Here is a 20,626-nt window from a genome sequence, read left to right on the forward strand (position 1 = left end):
CCAAAACAGAACAAAAACGCCAGGCAGGTTGTACACACCTAGAACTTGCTGGGAAAGCAGAGGCAAGAGAAGTCCCTGAAGCCACTGGTTGTCCAGCTTAATCTAATCAGTGAGCCCAAGCCAACAGAGACCTGCCCCAAAAAGAAAAGGAAACAATACCAAGCCAATGAGAGACCTTGTCTCAAAAACAAAGCAGAACCAAGGCAGACAGCAACTGAGGAACAAGAGTCCTCTGACCTCCACATGCACACACACACACACACACACACACACACGCACACACATAGGTGTACACATACACAACCAAGCTGGGTATGGTGGTGCACACTTGCAATCCCAATACTAGGAAGGCTGAAGCAAGAAGATCATGAGTTCCGGGCCAGCCTGGGCTACATAACAAGACCCTGTTTCAAACAGTAACACCCCTGTCCCCCCCCAAAAAAAACAAAATCAGAATCTGGGCATTTGTGACTCCTGTGACGGGATGAGAGGGTGGGGCTTCGCCCAGGAAGCTCTGTAGGCCCTGTGCCTGGTGTTACTGCCTCAGTCTGAAATTCTCTGGGCATCAGCTGATGAGGGGCACCCAGCAGGGCTCCTGGGTTTGTGGGATGGAGTTTGAAGCTGGGTATCAATCACATCTCCCGCCCCACAGTGTTTCCGAATCCAGGGCCAGGACCCTCAGGACAGGGTGAAATGGTCAGAGGCGCAGTTCTCCTGTGAACAGCAAGACGCCCAGCTGGTCACCATTGCAAACCCCTTAGAGCAAGGTAGGGTGTCCTCCAGTACAGTGGCCCTGCACCCGGATGGAACAGAGCAAGCGGGGACCACCCCATCACTCTTGTCTTTCTTCTGGGGGACTGTAGCATTCGTCACAGCCAGCCTCCCCAACGTGACCTTTGACCTTTGGATTGGCCTGCACGCCTCACAGAGGGACTTCCAGTGGATCGAGCAGGAGCCTCTGCTATATGCCAACTGGGCTCCAGGAGAGCCCTCTGGCCCCAGCCCCGCTTCCAGCGGCACCAAGCCGGTGAGGACACTGTTCTGATTTCCACTGTCCCCGTTACCTTCGATGCTGTCCGCTCCCCGCCTCCAGCTTCAGCCACCCTCGGGGCAGTGGTATCAAAAGCACTGGGATTTCCCTGAGTAGCCCCTCCCCCCGCAGACCAGCTGTGCAGTGGTCCTGCACAGCCCTTCAGCCCACTTCACTGGCCGCTGGGATGATCGGAGCTGCACGGAGGAGACACATGGCTTCATCTGCCAGAAGGGCACAGGTACGAGCCACGGCGGCACACAGCCCCTCAGTGCTGGCTAGCTGCTGCGGGCCAGGCCAGAAAGAACCAAACGCTCCTGTCTTCGGGGGCCCTGGAGGTCCCTCCAGAGCCATGCAGCTGCTCGGGAAGCAGGTGGTCTCAGGAGGAAGGTCGGTGGGCAGTCAGATACTGGGTTGTACGACATGCTGCCGTGTCTGGGGTCAGCACTCCCTAAGGCTCAACATCAAGGCACCCCCAGCTCCGTGCATGGCTCCCGGGTCCCTCTGTCCTGGGTTCCTTGGATAAGAGTCTGTCAAATTCCTAGCTTTCCTCTGTGTGTTAGCAAATGAAGTTCATAAGAACAGTGACTGACACAGAGGCCTGACCAATGCAAGCATGCCCAGTGGAGACCTACTCCCTGACCTAGCCTTATACCTGGGAACGGGGTAAGGGGGGCAGAGCCCAGCCTGAGCCCTGCCCCCCTTCCCTGTAGACCCCTCCCTGAGCCCATCCCCAGCAGCAACGCCCCCTGCCCCTGGCACTGAGCTCTCCTACCTCAACGGCACCTTCCGGCTGCTGCAGAAGCCGCTGCGCTGGCAAGACGCCCTCCTGCTGTGCGAGAGCCGGAATGCCAGCTTGGCGTATGTGCCTGACCCCTACACCCAGGCCTACCTCACACAGGCTGCCAGGGGGCTGCAAGCACCACTGTGGATTGGGCTGGCCAGTGAGGAGGTGGGCTCTTAAGTCAAGCTTTTGTCTTCCCTACCCTCTGCCCTTGATTTCCCTTCCTCCCTCCTGAGAGTCCATCCCCTTTCTTCTCGCCCGTGGTCACCTCACGTCCAGGGCTCCAGGCGGTATTCCTGGCTCTCAGAGGAGCCCCTGAATTACGTGAGCTGGCAAGATGGGGAGCCTCAGCAGTCGGGAGGCTGTGCCTACGTGGATGTCGATGGTACCTGGCGCACCACCAGCTGTGATACCAAGCTGCAGGGGGCAGTGTGTGGGGTGAGCAGGGGTGAGTACCACCTGCGGGGAGGGGGGGGCAAGGCTTGGGCGTGTGCATGTGGTCCTGAGAGGATGCTTGGGTCACAACCTCAATCCTGTGCTCCGACAGGGCCCCCTCCTCCTCGAAGGATAAGCTACCGTGGCAGCTGTCCCCAGGGGCTGCCTGACTCGTCCTGGATTCCCTTCAGGGATCATTGCTACTCCTTCCACATGGAGCTGCTGTTGGGCCACAAGGAGGCGCTGCAGCGCTGCCAGAAAGGTGGGTGGGAGCAGGCCAGCCCAGCGCCCAGACTCTCAGAGCTGGAGAAGGAACTTGACTTCTTGCCTGTAGGTAGTACTTACCCCAAATTCTCTCACCTTTTAATACGCAGACCATACTGTGACATGTACAGTATATGCAACGGTACACACATGCTGAGACTCGGGCTGCCAGTGAAGAGGGCGGGACCACTGTGACCGGGGGTGGGCGGGGCTCTATCAACACGAGGAGGCTCTGTCCCACCTGACACGGGCTTCCTTTGTGTCCAGCGGGTGGGACAGTTCTGTCCATTGTTGATGAGATAGAGAATGTGTTTGTCTGGGAGCACCTGCAGACCTTCGAGGCCCAGAGTCGAGGAGCCTGGTTGGGCATGAACTTCAACCCCAAAGGTGGGTGCCCTGTGTAAGGTATGGGGAGGGCCCGGGGCTCAGGCTGCAGGAGAGATGCTTGGAAAAGGAGAGCGGTCAGGGAGGTTGGTGAGAGACTATCTGCTCCCTCCCACCTATAAATGCCCCTCCTGTTCCCCTCCTCACATCTCCTCAGCGCCTTCCTTCCACAGGAGGCATGCTTGTCTGGCACGACAACACAGCTGTGAACTACTCTAACTGGGGGCCGCCTGGCCTGGGCCCTAGCATGCTGAGCCACAACAGTTGCTATTGGATCCAGAGCAGCAGCGGGCTGTGGCGCCCTGGCGCTTGTACCAACATCACCATGGGAGTTGTGTGCAAGCTCCCCAGAGGTAAGCCAGGCTCTCAGGAGGCAGTGGCTCAGCCCTCCGTGCCCACAGCTGGGCCTTGGTGCACAGGGGCAGATGCCGTGGGTGGGACACCGTTAGTCCGTAGTAAACACTGACCCTGAGACTTAATTTCCAAAGTGGGCAGCAAGCGCCAGGAGTCAGCAAGCTCCGTCATTCTCTGGTGGTTAAGGACAAGGGACGTGGTTCAAGTCCCGGGAGGATCACTCACCAACCAGCTCTGCCTTCTGAGGCCTAGGGGCATGGATGGTCCAGTTGGTAAAGTGCCTGTCACACCAGCATGAGGATGAGTTCAGATTCCCAGCACACGTCTGTAACCCCATGACGGGAAGGGGTATATGCGTGTGTCTGAAGTGAGAGCTCATTGGCCGGCCAGGATAGCTGGATCATAAGCTGTAGGTTCAGCAATTAGACCCTGTCTCACAGAAAAAAAAAGTGAAGCCATCAAGATACACCATAACACTGACCTCCTACCTCCACACACATGCACACGTGCGGCGCACTCACCTATGAGAACATAGACACAGACCACGCACAGAGATACCTCTTCCTTCTGAGGCAAGTCTTTGAACTTCTCATATCTGAAATGGGAATCATGGTAGTCGGGTCAGGGCGTCATGGATGCTCAGTGGGTTTGCAAAGTGACATTGGGAGAGCACGTCCCAGGCATGTGCTTACATGGTGACTGTGATTTCTATGAGGACTGACTGTGATTAATGGCTCTTCCGTCTTCTACAGCGGGAGAGAACAGCTTCCTGCCATCGGGTGAGTGGAGGTGACAAGCCCGGAGCCTCGATCTTCTGTCCCTGGTGGGCATGGCTGTGGCCTGATGTGCGTTCCCCATCACTATCTCAGCAGCGCTTCCCGAGAACCCGGTGGCCCTGGTGGTGGTGCTGATGGCTGTGCTGCTCTTCCTGGCCTTGGTGACAGCAGCCCTCATCCTCTACCGGCGCCGACACAGCACAGAGCGTAGATCCTTTGAGGGGGCCCGCTACAGTCGCAGCAGCAGCTCTGGCCCAGCAGAGGCCACGGAGAAGAACATCCTAGTGTCTGACATGGAAATGAATGAGCAACAAGAATAGAGCCTGGGGCGTGGTCAGGGTGGGGCTGGAACTGGGGAGGCAGGGGCTCCAGGTCAACAGGTCCCCATCACCCACCAGTCCAGTTGGTCTGTGGACGGCAACCCTTGGGAGTTGCCACTGGGAGCCGGGGGCTGAGCATGCGATGGGATGGGAGTTCCCAGCCTCCCGCACATGCGAGGCTGAGACCTGGCTGAGCGCAGTGGGGCATTTCCCCTTCCTCCTGGTCCTGGGACCTTGTCACCTGGGCCTGAACCCTCCTGGTAACGGGAGGCAACCTGAGAAGGGAAACAAGAGCTTATTTCTGCCTCTTTCTCCCCAGATCCCCGAGCCTAAGCTGCTGACCCACAGCCTAGGACTCTTTCCTATGTGCAGGCCGAGAAAGCCAGCCCCGTCCCTTAGGGTGGCTCCCTGTCGCTTTTGTCCTCCTTCATGGCTACGTCAGTCAGCTCTGTCTCCTTACCCCACCCTCGAGCCCTCACATCTGTTCTCATCCATCTCAAGCCTTTCTAACCCAGTGCCTCCTTCTGAGCCAAGGCCCTGGGGGAGGGTCCTCTCTCTCTCTGTATCCCTCTCTCTCTCTGTCTTTCGCTGTCTCTCTGTCTCTCTGTCTCTCTCTCTTTCTCTCTCTCTCTCTCTCCCTCTCTCTCTCCCTAAGCATCTGTCTATCTGTCAGTCCTGTGCCTGCTGGAATGGACCTAGGGTGTGGCAGAAGGGGCCTAGGTGGCTCAGGTCTAAGAACTGGGGCACCAGTGTGGTGTCTGTTGGAGTGGAGATGGGACCAGGGAGGGACACCTTATCCACTCAAGGGGGTGTCATCTCCTGCTGGCCGGGGGAGGGCTCTGTCCCTGAAAGAGTCCCCTGTGGGGACCAAAATAAGTTCCCTAGTGTCTCCAGCTTCAGGCTCTGGTTTGGAGAGGGGGAAGAGGTTGCAGGGACCCTGGAGAGGCAGTGGCCTAGGACAGCACCGGGTGCTACCATCTGCTGTGTCCTAGGGGAATAGCGCCTGGCTCCTGGAGCTGCTCAGCACCTTTTCAAGAGGAGGGACCCAGCAAGGATGGAGAGCGCCCGTCCCCGTGTCCCAGTGCGTGTCCCAGTGCGGGGCAATGTGAACAAAAACTCAAAGACACAGACGCTCTATTGTAGTTCTTGATTTTCTAAATGTGCTATTATTGTTTTTTTTAAAAAGAAAATAAAAAGAAAAGCAAACAAATAAAACACCTTCCAGAGGCTTGAGATATGAGTGTTCCTGGTCCTTTGTCAGCTGTGTCCCCGCGTCCCTTTAGAGAGAAAAGACAGTCTTGCAGGCTCTATCCTGTGGTTTGTGTAGCCTGTCGTGTTGCCTCTGAGCTCTTGGGGACACTTCCTCTCATCACCCTTCTGGCCCTGCTCATTCTCTCTATTCTTGAAGAACTCCTGCCCATAAGCACGTGAACTTGGGCCACTGAGCGTGAGTAGGCACAGAGGAGCCGTCTCCTGGGGTTGGGCTGTTGGGAGGATGCCTAAGGATGAAGGAAGAGTATCCTCACCGAGTGACTTTGAGAGCACACAGTAAACACTCCATAAATGGTGTGTGTGTGTGTGTGTGTGTGTGCATGTGTGCATGGTGTATGTGTGTGTGTGCATGGTGTGTGTGTGTGCATGGTGTGCGTGTGTGCATGTGTATGTGAGAGAGAGAGAGAGAGAGAGAGAGGAGAGAGAGAGAGAGAGAGAGAGAGAGAGAGAGAGAGAGAGAGAGAGAGAGAGAGAGAGAGAGAGAGAGAGAGAACTGCAATATGCATGTGGAGGTCAGAGGACAACTTGTGGGAGTCAGTTCTCTCCTTCCACTGTGTGAGTCTGAGGGATCAAACGCAGACGGTCAGTATTGAGCAAGCATCTTTACCTACTGAGCCATCCTGTCAGCCCCCTGCTGTTGTTACTTTCTGGGCGGGACTTTGAGGAGTGACATTTCCTCAGCACCCTTCTCTCAGGGCTATCTCTCATACCTGCCTTCTGCCTGCCAGGAGTTCCCTTCTTCATCCTCTTGGATTCAGCAGGTGTTTGAGTTGGAAACACTTAAACAAAGGGCTGTAGTGAGGGAAGATGAGTGGACTATGGGGAGGTCCCCACCATGGGGCGGGAGAGTGAGCCTGAAGGAGAAGGAAGGTGCCGAGAGCCAACGCCTGGGCCAGGGCAGGAGAGTGGCTATGTGGGGCAGTGGGCAGTGTGGGCATTGGGAAGAACGCTTTCTGTGGGAACGGCTAACCTGACCTTTAGCACAATGGTTGTGACTGGGGTGGGGGACAGAGACAATGGAAGGGAAGTAGGGGAGTGAAAGCAGGAAGGCCACGCAGAGGAAGCTCCAGTAATAAATTCAGACCTCAGGAGAGGGTGGGTTCTTTGACCAAGACGATAGCCACGGTTAAGGTCTCCTGTTCTCAGACCTGTCCCGTTGGTGACTTTCTACATCCTGGTCCTACTTTTCTGTTTGTTTGTCTTTTGAATAGGCAATGCAGTCACATGGTTCAAAGTCTAAGGGATAGAAAGGGATGCCTGAGGAAACACGCTGAAGGCTCTCCCTCACCCCCCACCCCATCCATCCTGAAGACTTCTGCCCTGCTGGTTTCCATATCTCTTTCCAGTGTTTGTTTCAAGGGGAGAGCACGAGGAAGAACAGGAGTGTTGGATTTGCCTGGAGAACAGGAGTGTTGGATTTGCCTGGAGAACAGGAGTGTTGGATTTGCCTGAGGTGGCATCGGGTGCTCTCTGGGGGATCAGGAGGTACCACAGGCTTCCCTCCAGGACTGCAGGATGAAGAGGACTACTGCCTCAGATGGGACTTCCCTGAGTGGGAGCACCCTGCCCTGCAACTCTAACAGCAGGATCCATGCGAGGTGGGCAGGCCAGCCACTCGGGAATGGGGAACCCCAACCCACAGAAAGGTCCTTAATGATTAACACACTTTACCCTCAGGTGATTTGCTTTCCAAACTGAGACCAGAATAGCCCCTTTGTGCCATTCATTGGCCGTGGCTCAGGGATTGCTTGACAGCTGCTGGGAGCCTCTCTGGCAGTGCAGGTTCCCCTTGGATACTGCTGACCCGTGTCCCGGGAGAGCAGGGTGGGGAAAAGTACTGTTGTTGGGATCTCTTGGGTCATTTGAAGGAATGACACCCCAAATGTCCAGGGTAACCCAGGAGTGGTGTTTGGCATCTATTTTCTTGAGTGCACGTGTGTATGTCTACGTGTGTTTGTATGTGTATGTGTGAGCAGTTGACCGAGTAAGCAAGCCAGCTGACCTAAGCAGCCCCAGGGATCTACCTAGCTCTACCTCCCCAGGGCTAGAGTTAGAAGCATGGACTGCTGCCTTGGGGTTTTATGTGGGTTCTGGGGAGCCAAACTCAGGCTCTTACCGCAGCGACTCCCCCAACCCTGACATGCTAATTTTTCTCTTTTTTTCCTCTGGTGACTGGAGTCTTGCCAGAGCCCACACTCACAAGCAAGTTTGGCCTACAGCGTCTTAGGCCCTGGGGCTCCTGAGTGAGCAGGTTCTCAGCCTCCATGCTGGTGGCCCTGTCTGCCCAGTAGGCAATGCTCCTGTGGTTCTCCACCAGATCAGGAAGAAGACTTGGGGCCTGGCCGCTTGCCCCCTGGCTCCCAGACAGCTCTGGTTCTGGAGCATGTGACAGAGCCTCTCACCTGGCGGGGTGCAGTTCAATAAACTCGAAGCACCTCCTCTATGCGCCAGGTTCTTTGCTGAGCCTGCTGAGTGGCAGATGGCCTGAGACCTGTCCCAGCCTGCTCAAAGGGCACTGTCTACCAGGCACAGGGCCCAACCCTCACTTGAAGGCCTGAAGCGGCCCAGCTTTGGCCCACCTGCTCATTCAGTGACAGCTCAGTGAATCCATGAATGAACAGGGAGGCGGGGCAGCTCTCCAGAGAACAGCGTTCCCCCAGCCTCCCATCACGTCAGAGATGGCCTCTTCCCAGGTACCCTGGCAGAGCTGGACTGGCCCAGTGGGCAGCTCTCTGAGGCCGTGGGGGCGAGGAGCCAGCCAGCCTCAGCACATGGCTATCCTGGAACATTGCTGCCCAAACCTGGCCAAGCCGCCCAGAGCAGTAGGGCCAGGAGTCTCTGGCAGACACAAGGCAAAGAGCCAGCATTGTGGGGGAGACCAAAGGAAGGAAGGGGGTCGAGGAATTGCTGAGGGGCCATGAGGGGCTCAGCATGAGGTAAGTGCCCAGACATCCCTGCGGGCCTGAGTTTTCTCGGAGGGCGCTGCCAAGGGGCCCCAGGAAAAGGCTGGCTTCAGCCTTTTGCTGTCCCATAAGAAGCAGTTCCAGCGAGGGGGAGGGGCTGATCTTAACTCTTCCCCGTGTGGAAAGCAAGCAGTTACCAACACACGAGAGAGGAGTGAGTAACTGGAGGCTGCTTAAATTCCAGGTGGCACCAGGGTTCAGGGCCATGTATTCAGAGGAGCCAAATACAGGTCTCTTATCAGCTGGTGGAAGACTTCAGATTTAGCCTTTTCTGGGGATCCCAGTGACATTTTTCTGTTCCCATCCATGCTGTCTTGTCACTTCCAGATTCATGTGAGATCTGTAGGGTGTCTAGGGGTGCAGTGTGTGGACACCTGGCCTTCTGTTACTGTGGGTGTCTAGGGTGCAGGGTGGGGACACCTGGCCTTCTGTTATTGTGGGTGTCTAGGGTGAGGGTGGGGACACCTGGCCTTCTGTTACTGTATTTCCATGCTCACTTCTGCGGTTTTGTACTGACTGTCCTTCCTTCCCTGGAATCTGGGGAATGTGCATGGTGTCCTCCATGGTAAGGACAACAAAATATTAAGCACATCCTTCCCTTGCGATTCCAGGCGCTGCTGCTGCTATCTACATCCAAGGATGTTCAAGTCTGTTGTATAAGATATATAAACAGTATTCCATAGTCTCCATTCCCTCATATGCAGTAAATAATTGCTAACACATGTGCTATCCCTGATCGACAGCCTCCTCCTCCATCTTGGTTCCCCTCTCCTCCTCTCCTGAACTCCACAAGCCACCAAAAGTTCTTCCTGTTCTCTCCTGTCTTCCAGCACTTTTTAAAAATGCATATGGGTGTTTTGTACATATGTTTGTGTATCACATGCTTGGTGCCCATGGAGGCCAGAACACTGGATTCCCTGCAACTGGGGTTAGAGATGGCTGTGAGCCACCATGTAGGTGCTGGGAATTGAACCCTGGGCCCACTGGGAGAGCAGCCAGTGCTCTTCAGCCTTTCTTCCAGGGGCTTTTTGCTGCACCCTTTGCCTCTGGGAGCTCTGCATTCTCTGATTGGAGCTGCTTAAGGATGCTACCTTTTCTCTTTGCAACAGATCACAGGGGTCAGGTGCATAGTTTTGTTCAACAGACTTAGACATTATACTACTTGAGCTCCTGAGGGTAAGTTTCTTTCCAGGCAACATGGCTGACTGGGGATTACAGAGAGACATCAAGGGCTTATTTAGCCCTAGGTCAGTCCACAAGAAGTGCCCCGTAAGTGGAGCCCACAGGCTCGCATTACCTTGATGTGACTTTCTGTATGTGAACTTTTGTACTGGCGAGTCTGGGCTCCATGCCTCTCTCCCCCTTTTTTTCTGGGCCCTGTTGCCACCATATCCAGCTTATACAACTTAGTTTTATAATTTTATTTATTTATTTTGGTTTTTCGAGACAGAATTTCTCTGTGTAGCTTTGGAGCCTGCCCTGGACCCAGCTCTGTAGAACAGGCTGGCCTCGAACTCACAGATATCTGCCTGCCTCTGCCTCCTGGGATTAAAGGCATGTGCCACTGTAACAGTGTTCCTGCCTGGTTCTGCAGCCACTTCAGAGCCCCCAAATAACACAGAGATGTTATATTAATTATAATGCTGTTGGCCAATATCTAGAGCTTCTTATTGGCTAGCTCTGACTTAATTTCTAACCTATTTCTATCAATGTAAGTATTTCCATGTGGTCTTATCTTACCAGAGAAAAGGTCCAGACCTCTTACTCCATTGTGGTCTACCTCGTGTCTCCCTCTGCCTACATTTCCCAGAATCCTCATCTCCTAGACCTGCCTTATTGTGCTGCCCTATTGGCCACAGTGTTTTATTTATCAACCAATAAGACAAACATATACAGAAAACCATTCCCCATCATACCACCACTGCCTGGCTTTATAATTTTAAAAATGTGTTTATTAAATATAATGGGTAGTTTGAGCTGGGCGTTGGTGGCACACGCCTTTAATCCCAGCACTTGGGAGGCAGAGGCAGGCAGATCTCTGTGAGTTTGAGGTCAGCCTGATTCCAGGACAGCCTCCAAAACAAGAGGAACCCTGTCTTGAAAAACCAAAAAAAAAAAAAAAAGGTAGCTTGTTTGTATATATGCCTATATGCCTGTGTACCACATGCATGCCTGGTTTCCACAGAGACCAACAGAATCCGGAAGAGAACAGCAGATGCCTCGAACTGGAGTCACAGATGGTTGTGAGATGCCATGTTGGTGCTGGGAATTGAATTTGGGTTCTCTGGGTAAGCAGTTAGCACTCTTAATCACTGAGCCATCTCTCTAGGCCCTATATAACTTATTTTTAAGTGCATTATCCTCTCTTCCATGGTTTTCAGTACTGGTTCTTGGACAAATCTTCACTCAATTTTAAAATACAGTTAAAAAACAAAGGCCCATTTTTCTATGTTTGAACCTAAGCACTTGAAGCTTTGCGTTTCATTTAGACCATGGAGCTACTGGCAAATTAGGCTGTCTAGTATTTACTAACGAGCAAAGATGTTCACCTTTACCTCTGATCTTGGGTCTTGGCGGCTTGGCTGAACCCATTTATTTCCGGGAGTTGTATCACTTTGTTTAAATGGAACTCGTCAGAGGGATGGGTCAAGATTTAGGTAGCCCAGACTAGTTTTCCTAAAACTTCATCACTCTCATTATTCACTTCAGGCTGCAGTGTCTTATCCTGAGCCTGCAGGAAAGAGCCAGGCTGGGCACAGGGCATGTCCTGGGGTCTTGAAGGCAAGAAGAAATTTGTTTGGTCTAAATTTTGTTTATATATGATAACACCACAATGAACTCATTGTTTTAGTTAGGGTTTTTGTTGTTGTGAAGAGACACCATGACCATGGCAACTCTAATAAAGGGAAATATTTAATTGGGGTTGGCCTACAGTTCAGAGGTTTAGTCCATTATCATCATGGCAGAACATGGCAGCAAGAAGGCAGACACAGTGCTGGAGAAGGAGCTGAGAGTTCTACATCTTGATCCGCAGGCAGCAGGAGACTGTGTACCACACTGGGCATAGCTTAAGCATATGAGACCTCAATGCCCCCAAAGAGACTCACTTCCTTTAACAAGACCACACCTACTCCAAGAAGACCACACCTCCTAATAGTGCCACTCCCTAAGGGCCAAACATTCAAACACATGGGGGCTACACATATTCAAATTACCACACCCATTAGGCAAATAAATATTTTTTCTAAATATTATTTACTTAGAGCTAGAGAATTGGAGTGATTGTTGCTTTTGCAGAGGACCAGAGTTTGAATCTCAGCATCGACATGGAGGCCTACAACTATCTGTCAGTCATTCCAGTCTCAAGCGATTGGATGCTTTGTTTTGACCTCAGCAGGCCCTGGGCATATGTGGTGCATTATACATGCATGCAAGCAAAACACACACACATACACACTGTATATAATTAAAATAAATCTAAATAATTAAAAATAAATGGGCCAGGGGTGGTGGTGCCTTTAATCCCAGCACTCAGGAGGCAGAGGCAGGTGGATCTCTGTAAATTCAAGGTCAGCCTGGTCTACAAAGTGAGTTCCAGGACAGGCTCCAAAGCGACACAGAGAAGCCCTGTCTTAAACACTAAAATGAATAAATAAATGATGGATTCATTAAGGTACTATCACATGTATGCACATATATGTATTTATACTTTTTGTTCTTATTTTCAGACTATCCATTCCTGTCTATCTCTGGTTTTTGACAGGGAGTTATGTAGCCCAGACTGACCTCGAGCTATGTAACTAAGGATGACTTTGACCTTCTGGTCCTCCTGCCCCTGCCTCTTGAATGTTGGGGTCACAGACAAGCATAACCACACATCATATACGTGGTGCAGACGATGAACCCAGTGGCTTTATGCATGCAAGGTAAGTACTCTTTCAACTGAGCTATATCCCCAACCCTTGTCTCTCACTTTACCTTTCTCTTTTTCCTCCTTTTTCTTCCCTGTGTCCTATTTTTGAGGACATCTAGGGATGTACAAGTATCATAATCAGGCTGTCATACCCCATACTGCAATCATACAGTTCAATGGATTTGATCAAATTTGCCATTCTGTGACTGCCATCATGTAACCACTCTATGACACCTTCCTCACCTCCAGTCCCTGTTTCTTTTTCGCCTCCCAGAGTCCACAGATCTGCTTTCCGCCTCCATAGACTTGCCTTTTCTAGAAGTTCCATACAAGTGGAATCACAGACTATCAAGGCTTTAGAGTGTGGCTTCTTTCACTTAGCGCACATCTTTCGATGCTACTTGCTCCTTTCCACCATCTTTTAAAAGCCTATTTTTGTCTCTGTTTTTCTCTCTAGATTTCTGAGACTGGGTCTTGCTTCACAGCCCAAGCTGGCCTCCAATTTATAATCCTTCTGTCCCGGTGCTGAGACTACAGGAACTACAGGAGTCTGCCACCAGTCTTGACTGGCGCTCTCTTCTCTTCCTCATGCCCTCCACACCATACACGATTTCCCTACAACCCACCTCTCGTTTTTTTAGTCACCCAAGTCTCAGCGGTCTTTGATTCCTTACATGCGATGAGGAGAAAAATCACAGAGCACACGCCCACAACTGATCCTAAATGGGACCCAGCTCACCCCAGCCCTAGGGAACCTGAGATGCGTCAGACTCTGGGGGTGGGCAGCAATTAGAAATGAAATGGGGGTGGGAGTGGGCTGAAGCCTGGAAGGGAAATAAACACAAAACGAGGTGGGAGAATAAAGTCAGTTTACTGAATGCAAGGCTCCACTCCACTCAGGGTGGGCTGAGGCCTGAACAGAGGAGAGGCCCTCAGCAGTGGGAGCCCAGGCTGCTGGGCTGCCAGGGTTGCTGGGTCCACTTGGGCTACTGGGCTGAGGAGCTGCAGCAGGAAAGCCCACGTGGGACTCGGCTGTTTTGCCTGGGTTGGCTGGGATGAGGTTGGTCCCTGTGGCTGCCCGTGGATGCTCAAGCCAGACCCCTGAACGGAGTGGCGCAGGTGAGAATGGCAACTGTGAACACATTGGCTTCAGTTTCAGTAAAGAGGAGGGAAGAAGGGACGCACGGGGGGCGGAGAGAGGGCATCCGGGTGGAGCGGTCTCTGCTGCACTCCTCCACCTCGCTAGATGACCCCGCCTGGGTAAACACTGCTTTCATTACCATCTCCCGACTCGGAACCTAGAAAGCAAGACAATCTCTCAGGCTCCGGGGGCCACAGCAGACTTCAGGGGCTGCCACACGGGGCCTGGCACCACTGCCCTTCCTTCTCCCGCTCTGACCCCAGTGACCACACGCGCGCGCACACACACACACACGCACGCACGCACGCACACACGCGCACACACAGACGGAAATGGACTATGGGACAGTATGGGGGAACGAACACTTTTTTCTGGGGCTGGGGAAATCTCTAGACTGTGCACTGGAACTCCAGCTGGGTCAGGGGCTACTGGACAGCAGGCTGCTCGATGAATCTATTTCAGCTGTCTCTGCTGGGCAGCGTGGTGATAAAGTTTGTAGGCTGAATAGCTGGAAGAGCCTTTGCCTTCTCTCAGGATGAGGTTTCCAAGTTTATGGCCTAACGCGATTGGGAGTGTGGGGGGTGATGGCAAGGAGCGGGGTTGGGTGGCATTGGGTGAGGGGCGAAAGTCCAAGTGCAGCACATGGAATGGGAGAAGGGTTCCCTTATTCTCAGGGAGATTCTTCTTCTAGATGCTTCTTTTTGTCTTGGTTTGAGGAAGCATCCCAGACTAAGCAGAAACACTTGAAGATGTTCGAGGAACAGGAGCAGGGACACCTTGACATTCATACCCAACCCTCTCATCACTGCTTCTGGTCTCAAGGAAGCCCCAGCTACTCTGGGTGTCCCAGCTTCCTCACCCACGCTGTCCGAGTTGGCTTGTCTGTGTCCTGCTCATCACCTGCATGATATCAGCAGGTGATGCACACTCTTCCTGGCCTTAGTCTTGGCTACAGTCATGGTCATTTGTGCCAGCTGGGAAGTAGCTGTCGGAGAAGCTGGGTCAAGAGCCCTGTAACAGGTTGGCTCACATCTAGGAATCCGCCTGAGATGCCCCCACCTCGGTGTTACTGGTGGGGTCCTTGGTTCAGGGAAAGGCACCCAGTAAGAAGGCTGGGGTTGGCACCACAGGGCCACAAGGTGGCTGGCACCTTTGTGTGCCACCCTTTGTGCCCTGATGTTTTGTCTTTTCCTTCTGTGTTTATTTACCTGGACTTAGCTGTGACTCAGTGCTGGCAGGCCATATTAACCAAATGCTGCCAACCAGGTGAGTCATACCAGGCTTGAGGGTCAACGAAGAGGAGTGTGGCCAAGGGGGAGGGCTGGCTTCCTCTGGCTCTGCTTCTGGTGCCTGGCTTTTCTCTTGATAGTGGCTTTGGCACAGAGACAGGTAAGGGCTGCTAGTGGTCAATCATTGAAAGCAGTGTGTTGGTCCCTTTATCCTGGGCTCTGCACAGCCTGTTGACTCTCCTACCCTCACCCCGCATCCCAGTATCTGGGGAGAGTATAGGACTAGGGGCAGGTAGAAGGAACCTGGCCTGTATTTCCAGGAAAGAACCAACCTCCTGCCTGCCCTATGGCCTGCCTGTGAATGATCGATTCTGACTATAGGCCAGCTCCCGACTGAGATAGCAAATGATGGCAGACAATCAGAGGGACCATCTGCACGGGAGCAAGGGAGAGAGAAGCAAATCCTTTTTTTCTCGGCGGAGACTTATTTTTGTTGGTGGTGGCTGAGACAAATGGCCAGGACCTCACTATACAATGTAGGCTGGTTTAGAACTCGCAGCAATCTGCATGGGCGACTACGGGGGTCGATATTCCTTTCTAAACATCCCCTAGGAAGAGCAGCCTCCTGTGATGCAGGTTTAGAAGTGAAGGCTGCTCTTCCGGTCCTGATGCAGTGCACGGTCCCTGGGTCTGGGGGAGCCCTCCTCGGCTGCAGGACTCAGCGGTCGCATGAGGCACTAGGGGGCGCCCCTGCCCAGTTGAACCCTCTCGGACGCGCCCGGCCTCGCAGGTTCCCAACCGGGTAGCGCTGCGGGCGCCCCCGAGGCGGGGCGGGGCCCCGGGCGACAGGACCCTCTGCAGGTCTCCCAGCTGGGGACCGAGCCCTGTTGCTTGTCACGTCCCTGTAGGAGCACGAGGCCCTCGCCGAGGCCACGCTGATAACCCGTGCGCAGAAGCCTGGCCGAGGTGCGGTCCCCGGGAGGAGGTGTGTGCGGGCGGCGACACAAAGGTCTTTTAGACACCGCACCGCCGCCTTCCCTACTGCACCCAGGCAGCAAGCCGGAGTGAGGGGACGACTGCGCGAACAGTCCTGTGGCTTCGCTCTAGGGGGCTCCAGGCGGTCGGGCAGGCTGGCTTGGACCCCACAATCGCGCGAGGATTGGGGCTCCAGGAGCTCCTTTTGTATAGAGAAGAAAGGGCCTTTCCCATCCCTGAGCATGGAGAGCCTGGCTCCCTAGAACTGCGTGCCCTGAATAGCAAGCTGGCTTCTTTGGGGTTGCAGTCCGGGCCCCACCCTGGGAGCTCTGGACTGGTGCAATGTCTCTTCTGGCCAGGTATTTATTTGTCGGGGGCGGGGAAGGGGCTCACAAAGATCCCCACAATGGGCAGTATCAACCCTGTCTGTGGGTTGTGCGTGAAAGACACATTCCAGAGCCCCACCTCATCTCTGGAGTGGAGTCCATGGGAGGGCCCAGGAATCTGTGTTTAGGGTAAGTTGTTGATGATACCAACGTGGGAGTCACTCTCCTAAGCTTTCAGGGCAGGGCAGGCTGTTGTAAAATTTCTCCTCCAAGAACCCAGATGGACTCAGTTGTCACATCCCTCTATTTCTTGCTACACTTATTCTCTCTGTAGATAGAGTCTGCCTCTGCACCCTCTGCTTAAATTAGGCTCACTTTCTCCAGGGAGAATTTTTATGGAATGAGGAACCTGTCTGAAGGAGGCTGGAGACCTGTTTGCTTGGTTCAGCCTCTAAATTCAACACTTGATGGTGTTCAATGGAATCAAAATCCATTCAAAACACTTGCTTGTCAAAGGAATGCTCTCTCTGGTACTGGATAACCAGCCTGCCTTTAGGATCTGTGAAGGAAAATCCCAGACAGGATCCTGGCAGGAAACAAAAACAAAAACAAAACAACAGAACCTCATCAAGGGCTGAAAGCCAGAGTATCCTATGGAGAAAAACACTAGCTTCCTCTTAGCTGACCCTTTTCCTTGGTTTCAGGATGAATTAAAATTCTTATCTGCTCCACATCCAGCCTTCCTGATTGATTGTTAGTGAAGGTTAGAGTTTCCCAAGCTTTGTGGGGTTATTTTTGCCTCTGGGTGGTGGTCATGACTTCCTTCCACAGTATTAGGGTCAAGGCAGGAACAGAAATGACTTAGCAGACAGATACCCTTAAAGGGGGGCAGGATAGGATGGACCCCCAAACCTACTTTCATTTTCTTCCGGTCTGGGTTGTGGGTAATTTCTTGACAACTATGAGAGAGAAGACAATGAGACATGAATTGTTTACAATGCAATTGTGAACAGATGTGTAACTGCCTGGCCTCAGAATGTACCAGGACTGACTTCCCTGCGTCTCACCAAGGTGCTCATGATCAGGGCTGGTAGTCTGCACTGGTGGAGTTTAGCTTGTCCCAAGGACGGCACAGTGATAACCCGGGTCACCTTTGCTGTTTCGGGGCTTCTATATTTGGCAGCATGAACAGACTGTCTTCCTTTTAGCAATTGATCTGAATAGCAGAATCCCTTTCTGATGGGCCAGGCACAATTTACAGGCTGTGGAGAGAAGGGCTGTGCTAATGGGCCGCTTGCCTCAACACTGACTTTTAAACAATCACTTGTATTCTCTGCCTGGCAGGAAGCTGCCGACCCATCCAGGCCCTGGGCTCTCTTTGTTCTGACTTTATGGCATTTTATGCCACAATAAGAAACACTGTGTACTCCATGGGAACCCATTGTGCCAGGCAGCAAGGATGTGGGCCCTGTTGTATTAGGTCTGGTGCTATTTCCCCGGGGAAGAAGAGGGACTTTGTGACAGGCTGGGGACAAAACAAGGGGTGCTGGACACTGTTACTGGGCAATTCCCTGGCCTGGGTGGAGGCAGCCCTTGTCTGCAGGCTCTTTTCTGTGCCCAGGGGAGGGCCAGGGGACAGATGGGATTTCATCTAGAGTAGCAGGTCCTGGTTACCTGTGAATTATACATCAGGACTGTTCTAACCTCTGCTGCCACATGCTCTGGGCCACTGAGGCCACCTCACCCTGCCACAAGGTCCCCTGTCAGCTGCTGATGTCTATCAAGCCTCACACTAAGAACCACTGTCCTGGTGAGCAGAGATCAAAGGGTCAAACCTGGGCTTCCCCTGTTTCGGTAGCTTTGACCCCTTGAGTCAAGAGCTTCTGGTTTTATAGGAAGAGTATAAATGCAGATGGTCCATCGAGACAGGAAGAGACCCGCGGTACCCTACCTGCCTCCTAAGCCGACCACTGTGCTTCCTGACTTCTGCCACTAGCCTGGCATTTTGACTATTAACAGCATACCTGGGGCAGAGGGGAAGAAGGGCATTCTCTCCTGAAGACACCAATAATCAGAGACAAGAGTCAGACCGGGAGGCAGGTCGTGAAGGGGCTTCTGGGGGAGCTGACCCTGGATGACAGAGCATCCCATGAAGGTGTGAAAGGGAAATGTGTGAAAAGAGGAATCCACGTAACGTCTCCATCCAGGTCAGATCGTGATCGTGCCCATCAGACTAGAGAGTGAGCTAGGCAGCATCAGCCAGTGGGCCCTGGAGATGCTCCCATCATACGTACCATGATGAGAGGAAGGGCAAGCTTGCCGCTGGGCACCTTCACAGAATAATTTCAGTGCTTCCTTCAATTGGACTGCCACACACACACACACACACACACACACACACACACACACACACACACACGGGGTGGGGGTGATTCATCATCCACGCTCCATGCTGGACCCTTATCTCTTTATGCTACTGTAACAGCCATGCAGCTGTTTTCCTCCAACCTACTTTCCAGGTGTCTACTGTACTTACCACTCAAATACCAGAATGTCCTTGTTTGTCATACCCAGGCTGGAAACTGTCCAGGAGCATACAGAGCCACACCCCAGCCTTCCAGCCCAGCACCCTGCTCACACCTCAGGCTCACTTCCTGCCAGCCCCTGCCTCGAACCTTCTTGACAGCCAGAGCGTGCAGGGTTTTACACATCTCCACGCTGCCGTCTTCTGTGTGGAATATACTTCCCCACCCACCCCAGTCCATCTGCCACACTCTTCAAGACTGGCCTAAGCATCATCTTCTTTGCTGATCAGCTGGGAAAAGCCATAATGATAGCAACACTGTTAAAGTGCCAAGGACTGAGGGCAAAGGGCAAGCCCCCTGCTGGATCAAAAGCCAGGCTTCTCCACAATCCTGGAGCTCTGCCTGGAGAAGTGTACAGGAGGGAAGCATAGCTACTCATTCATCTCCTCATAACGCCCTTCCCCCAGCTCAGTTTTCTGTCACGACACAAACGGCTTTGGGGTCCCCTTGGTCACACAAGTGTCTTCTCTATTTAAATATTTGTTTTATTTTTTAATATTGTATGTGCATGTGCGCGTGTGTTGTGTCTGTGCACTCAAATGCAGGTGCCCTTGGAGACTAGAAGAGGGTGTCAGATCCCCTAGAGCTGAAGTTACAGGTGGCTGTGAGCCACCCAAAGTGGCTACTGGTAACCAAACTTAGTTCTCTTCAAGAGTAGTACTCTTATCTTGATGGCTGAGCCACCTCTCCAGCCCCACGAGTTCTCTCTGTAGATACTGAGCCCAATATAGGCAGCATTTGTCTTCATCATCTCTGTGTTCCCAGGATATTACTTAAAACCCAGCACATAGTAGGTGGAATTCTCTCTACAAATTTGCACTGTCCCTTTCTCTAAAACAACACTCAAGACTTGATATCTGAAAGAAAAAGATTCTGACTCAGGAATTCCTTGGACATTGAGGCCTGACTGAGCATTTATTATGTACCAGACATTTTCCAGGCACTGGAGAACTGTGGTTCCATGCCCAAGTTAATAAAAAATGACCACAGCTCCCCCACCCCCTCACATGCACGCACACACGAGCACACACACACACACACACACACACACACCACCACCACCACCACCACCATTTTTATTTGGTTCCCAATGTCCCTGGAATCCATAGTGCCCAGGGCATGTTCTGCATGCAGTCAAATATGACTCACCCTGTGTCTAAATGACAGACAGGTCCAGAAGGCCCTGTTTTATCTTCCAACAGCATAGAAACTCAATGAGGAGACTGTCTGTTGCTGGGACCATTGGAAACCCAGCAAGTTCCAACTAGGGAAGACGTGGTATTTATTTCACAGTCTCTGTGTGCTCACTGGACCTGTGGGCTCTCCTACTCACCAGTCATCACTACTATTGTTTTGGTTTTATAAATTTGTAGACCTTGTCTCTCAACTTAGCCATAAGCTCCTCAAAGAAAGGACATCGTGGTGTCACATCAAGTCACATAGTCACTTTCTTTGACTGAGCCCCCTCTGTGAAAGGCAACTTGCTTGATTGCATTAAGAAGCACATAGGATGTAACGAGGCATACCATGGGTGTGTCTGTGAGGACCAGTGAGGGGGAAGACCCGCCCTGAATGTGAGTGGAGCCATCCCACGGACTGTTGTCCAGGACTAGAGAAAGAAGAATAAAAGGAGAACCCAGGCATTGTGACACACACCTTTACCCCAGAACTTGGGGAGGATGAGGCAGACAAATCTGTGAGGTCAAAAGCCAGCCTGGTTGGTCTACATACTGAGTTCCAGGCCAGCTGGGGGTACAGAGAAAGTTCTGGTCTATTAAAAAAAAAACATCAAAAGAGGAAGCCAGCCGAGTGCCAGCATTCGTCTCCATGCTTTCTGGTCTGCCGAGATGGGAGTGGGCTTCCTCATGACCCTGC

At 52.6% G+C, this 20,626-nt stretch overlaps 2 protein-coding genes and 1 long non-coding RNA gene across 9 annotated transcripts in view; 2 read left to right on the forward strand and 1 right to left on the reverse strand.

The window, feature by feature from the left end:
- Positions 1-5,580, forward strand: part of Mrc2 (mannose receptor C type 2) — a 55,700-nt gene extending 50,120 nt beyond the window's left edge. The window contains 10 exon segments of the mRNA XM_013113384.3: positions 653-767; positions 864-1,027; positions 1,163-1,271; positions 1,744-1,982; positions 2,094-2,262; positions 2,362-2,511; positions 2,781-2,900; positions 3,071-3,250; positions 4,004-4,030; positions 4,124-5,580. Of these exon segments, the coding sequence (XP_012968838.1) occupies positions 653-767; positions 864-1,027; positions 1,163-1,271; positions 1,744-1,982; positions 2,094-2,262; positions 2,362-2,511; positions 2,781-2,900; positions 3,071-3,250; positions 4,004-4,030; positions 4,124-4,347 (1,497 nt within the window). The 3' untranslated portion in view covers positions 4,348-5,580.
- Positions 5,581-6,669: 1,089 nt separating this feature from the next.
- LOC121141534 lies at positions 6,670-13,116 on the forward strand. Its single transcript, XR_005878464.1, has 4 exons — positions 6,670-7,217; positions 10,768-10,870; positions 12,311-12,508; positions 12,953-13,116. It is a non-coding gene; the product is annotated as an uncharacterized LOC121141534 (long non-coding RNA).
- Positions 13,117-13,347: 231 nt separating this feature from the next.
- Marchf10 (membrane associated ring-CH-type finger 10) overlaps positions 13,348-20,626 on the reverse strand; it is a 95,390-nt gene continuing 88,111 nt past the window's right edge. For 5 of the 7 annotated variants that reach the window (XM_040749905.1, XM_021227152.2, XM_040749906.1 and 2 more), the window contains exon 11: positions 13,348-13,793. In XM_040749905.1, coding sequence (XP_040605839.1) covers positions 13,584-13,793 — 210 coding nt within the window. In that variant the 3' untranslated portion in view covers positions 13,348-13,583. Of the gene's footprint in view, positions 13,794-17,082; positions 17,126-20,626 lie in introns of all 7 variants that reach the window. The other 2 variants (XM_040749908.1, XM_040749907.1) reach the window with 1 other exon arrangement.

This window comes from Mesocricetus auratus, unplaced genomic scaffold (assembly GCF_017639785.1).
Source record: "Mesocricetus auratus isolate SY011 unplaced genomic scaffold, BCM_Maur_2.0 Super-Scaffold_100007, whole genome shotgun sequence".
NCBI classification, from domain to species: Eukaryota; Metazoa; Chordata; class Mammalia; order Rodentia; family Cricetidae; genus Mesocricetus; species Mesocricetus auratus.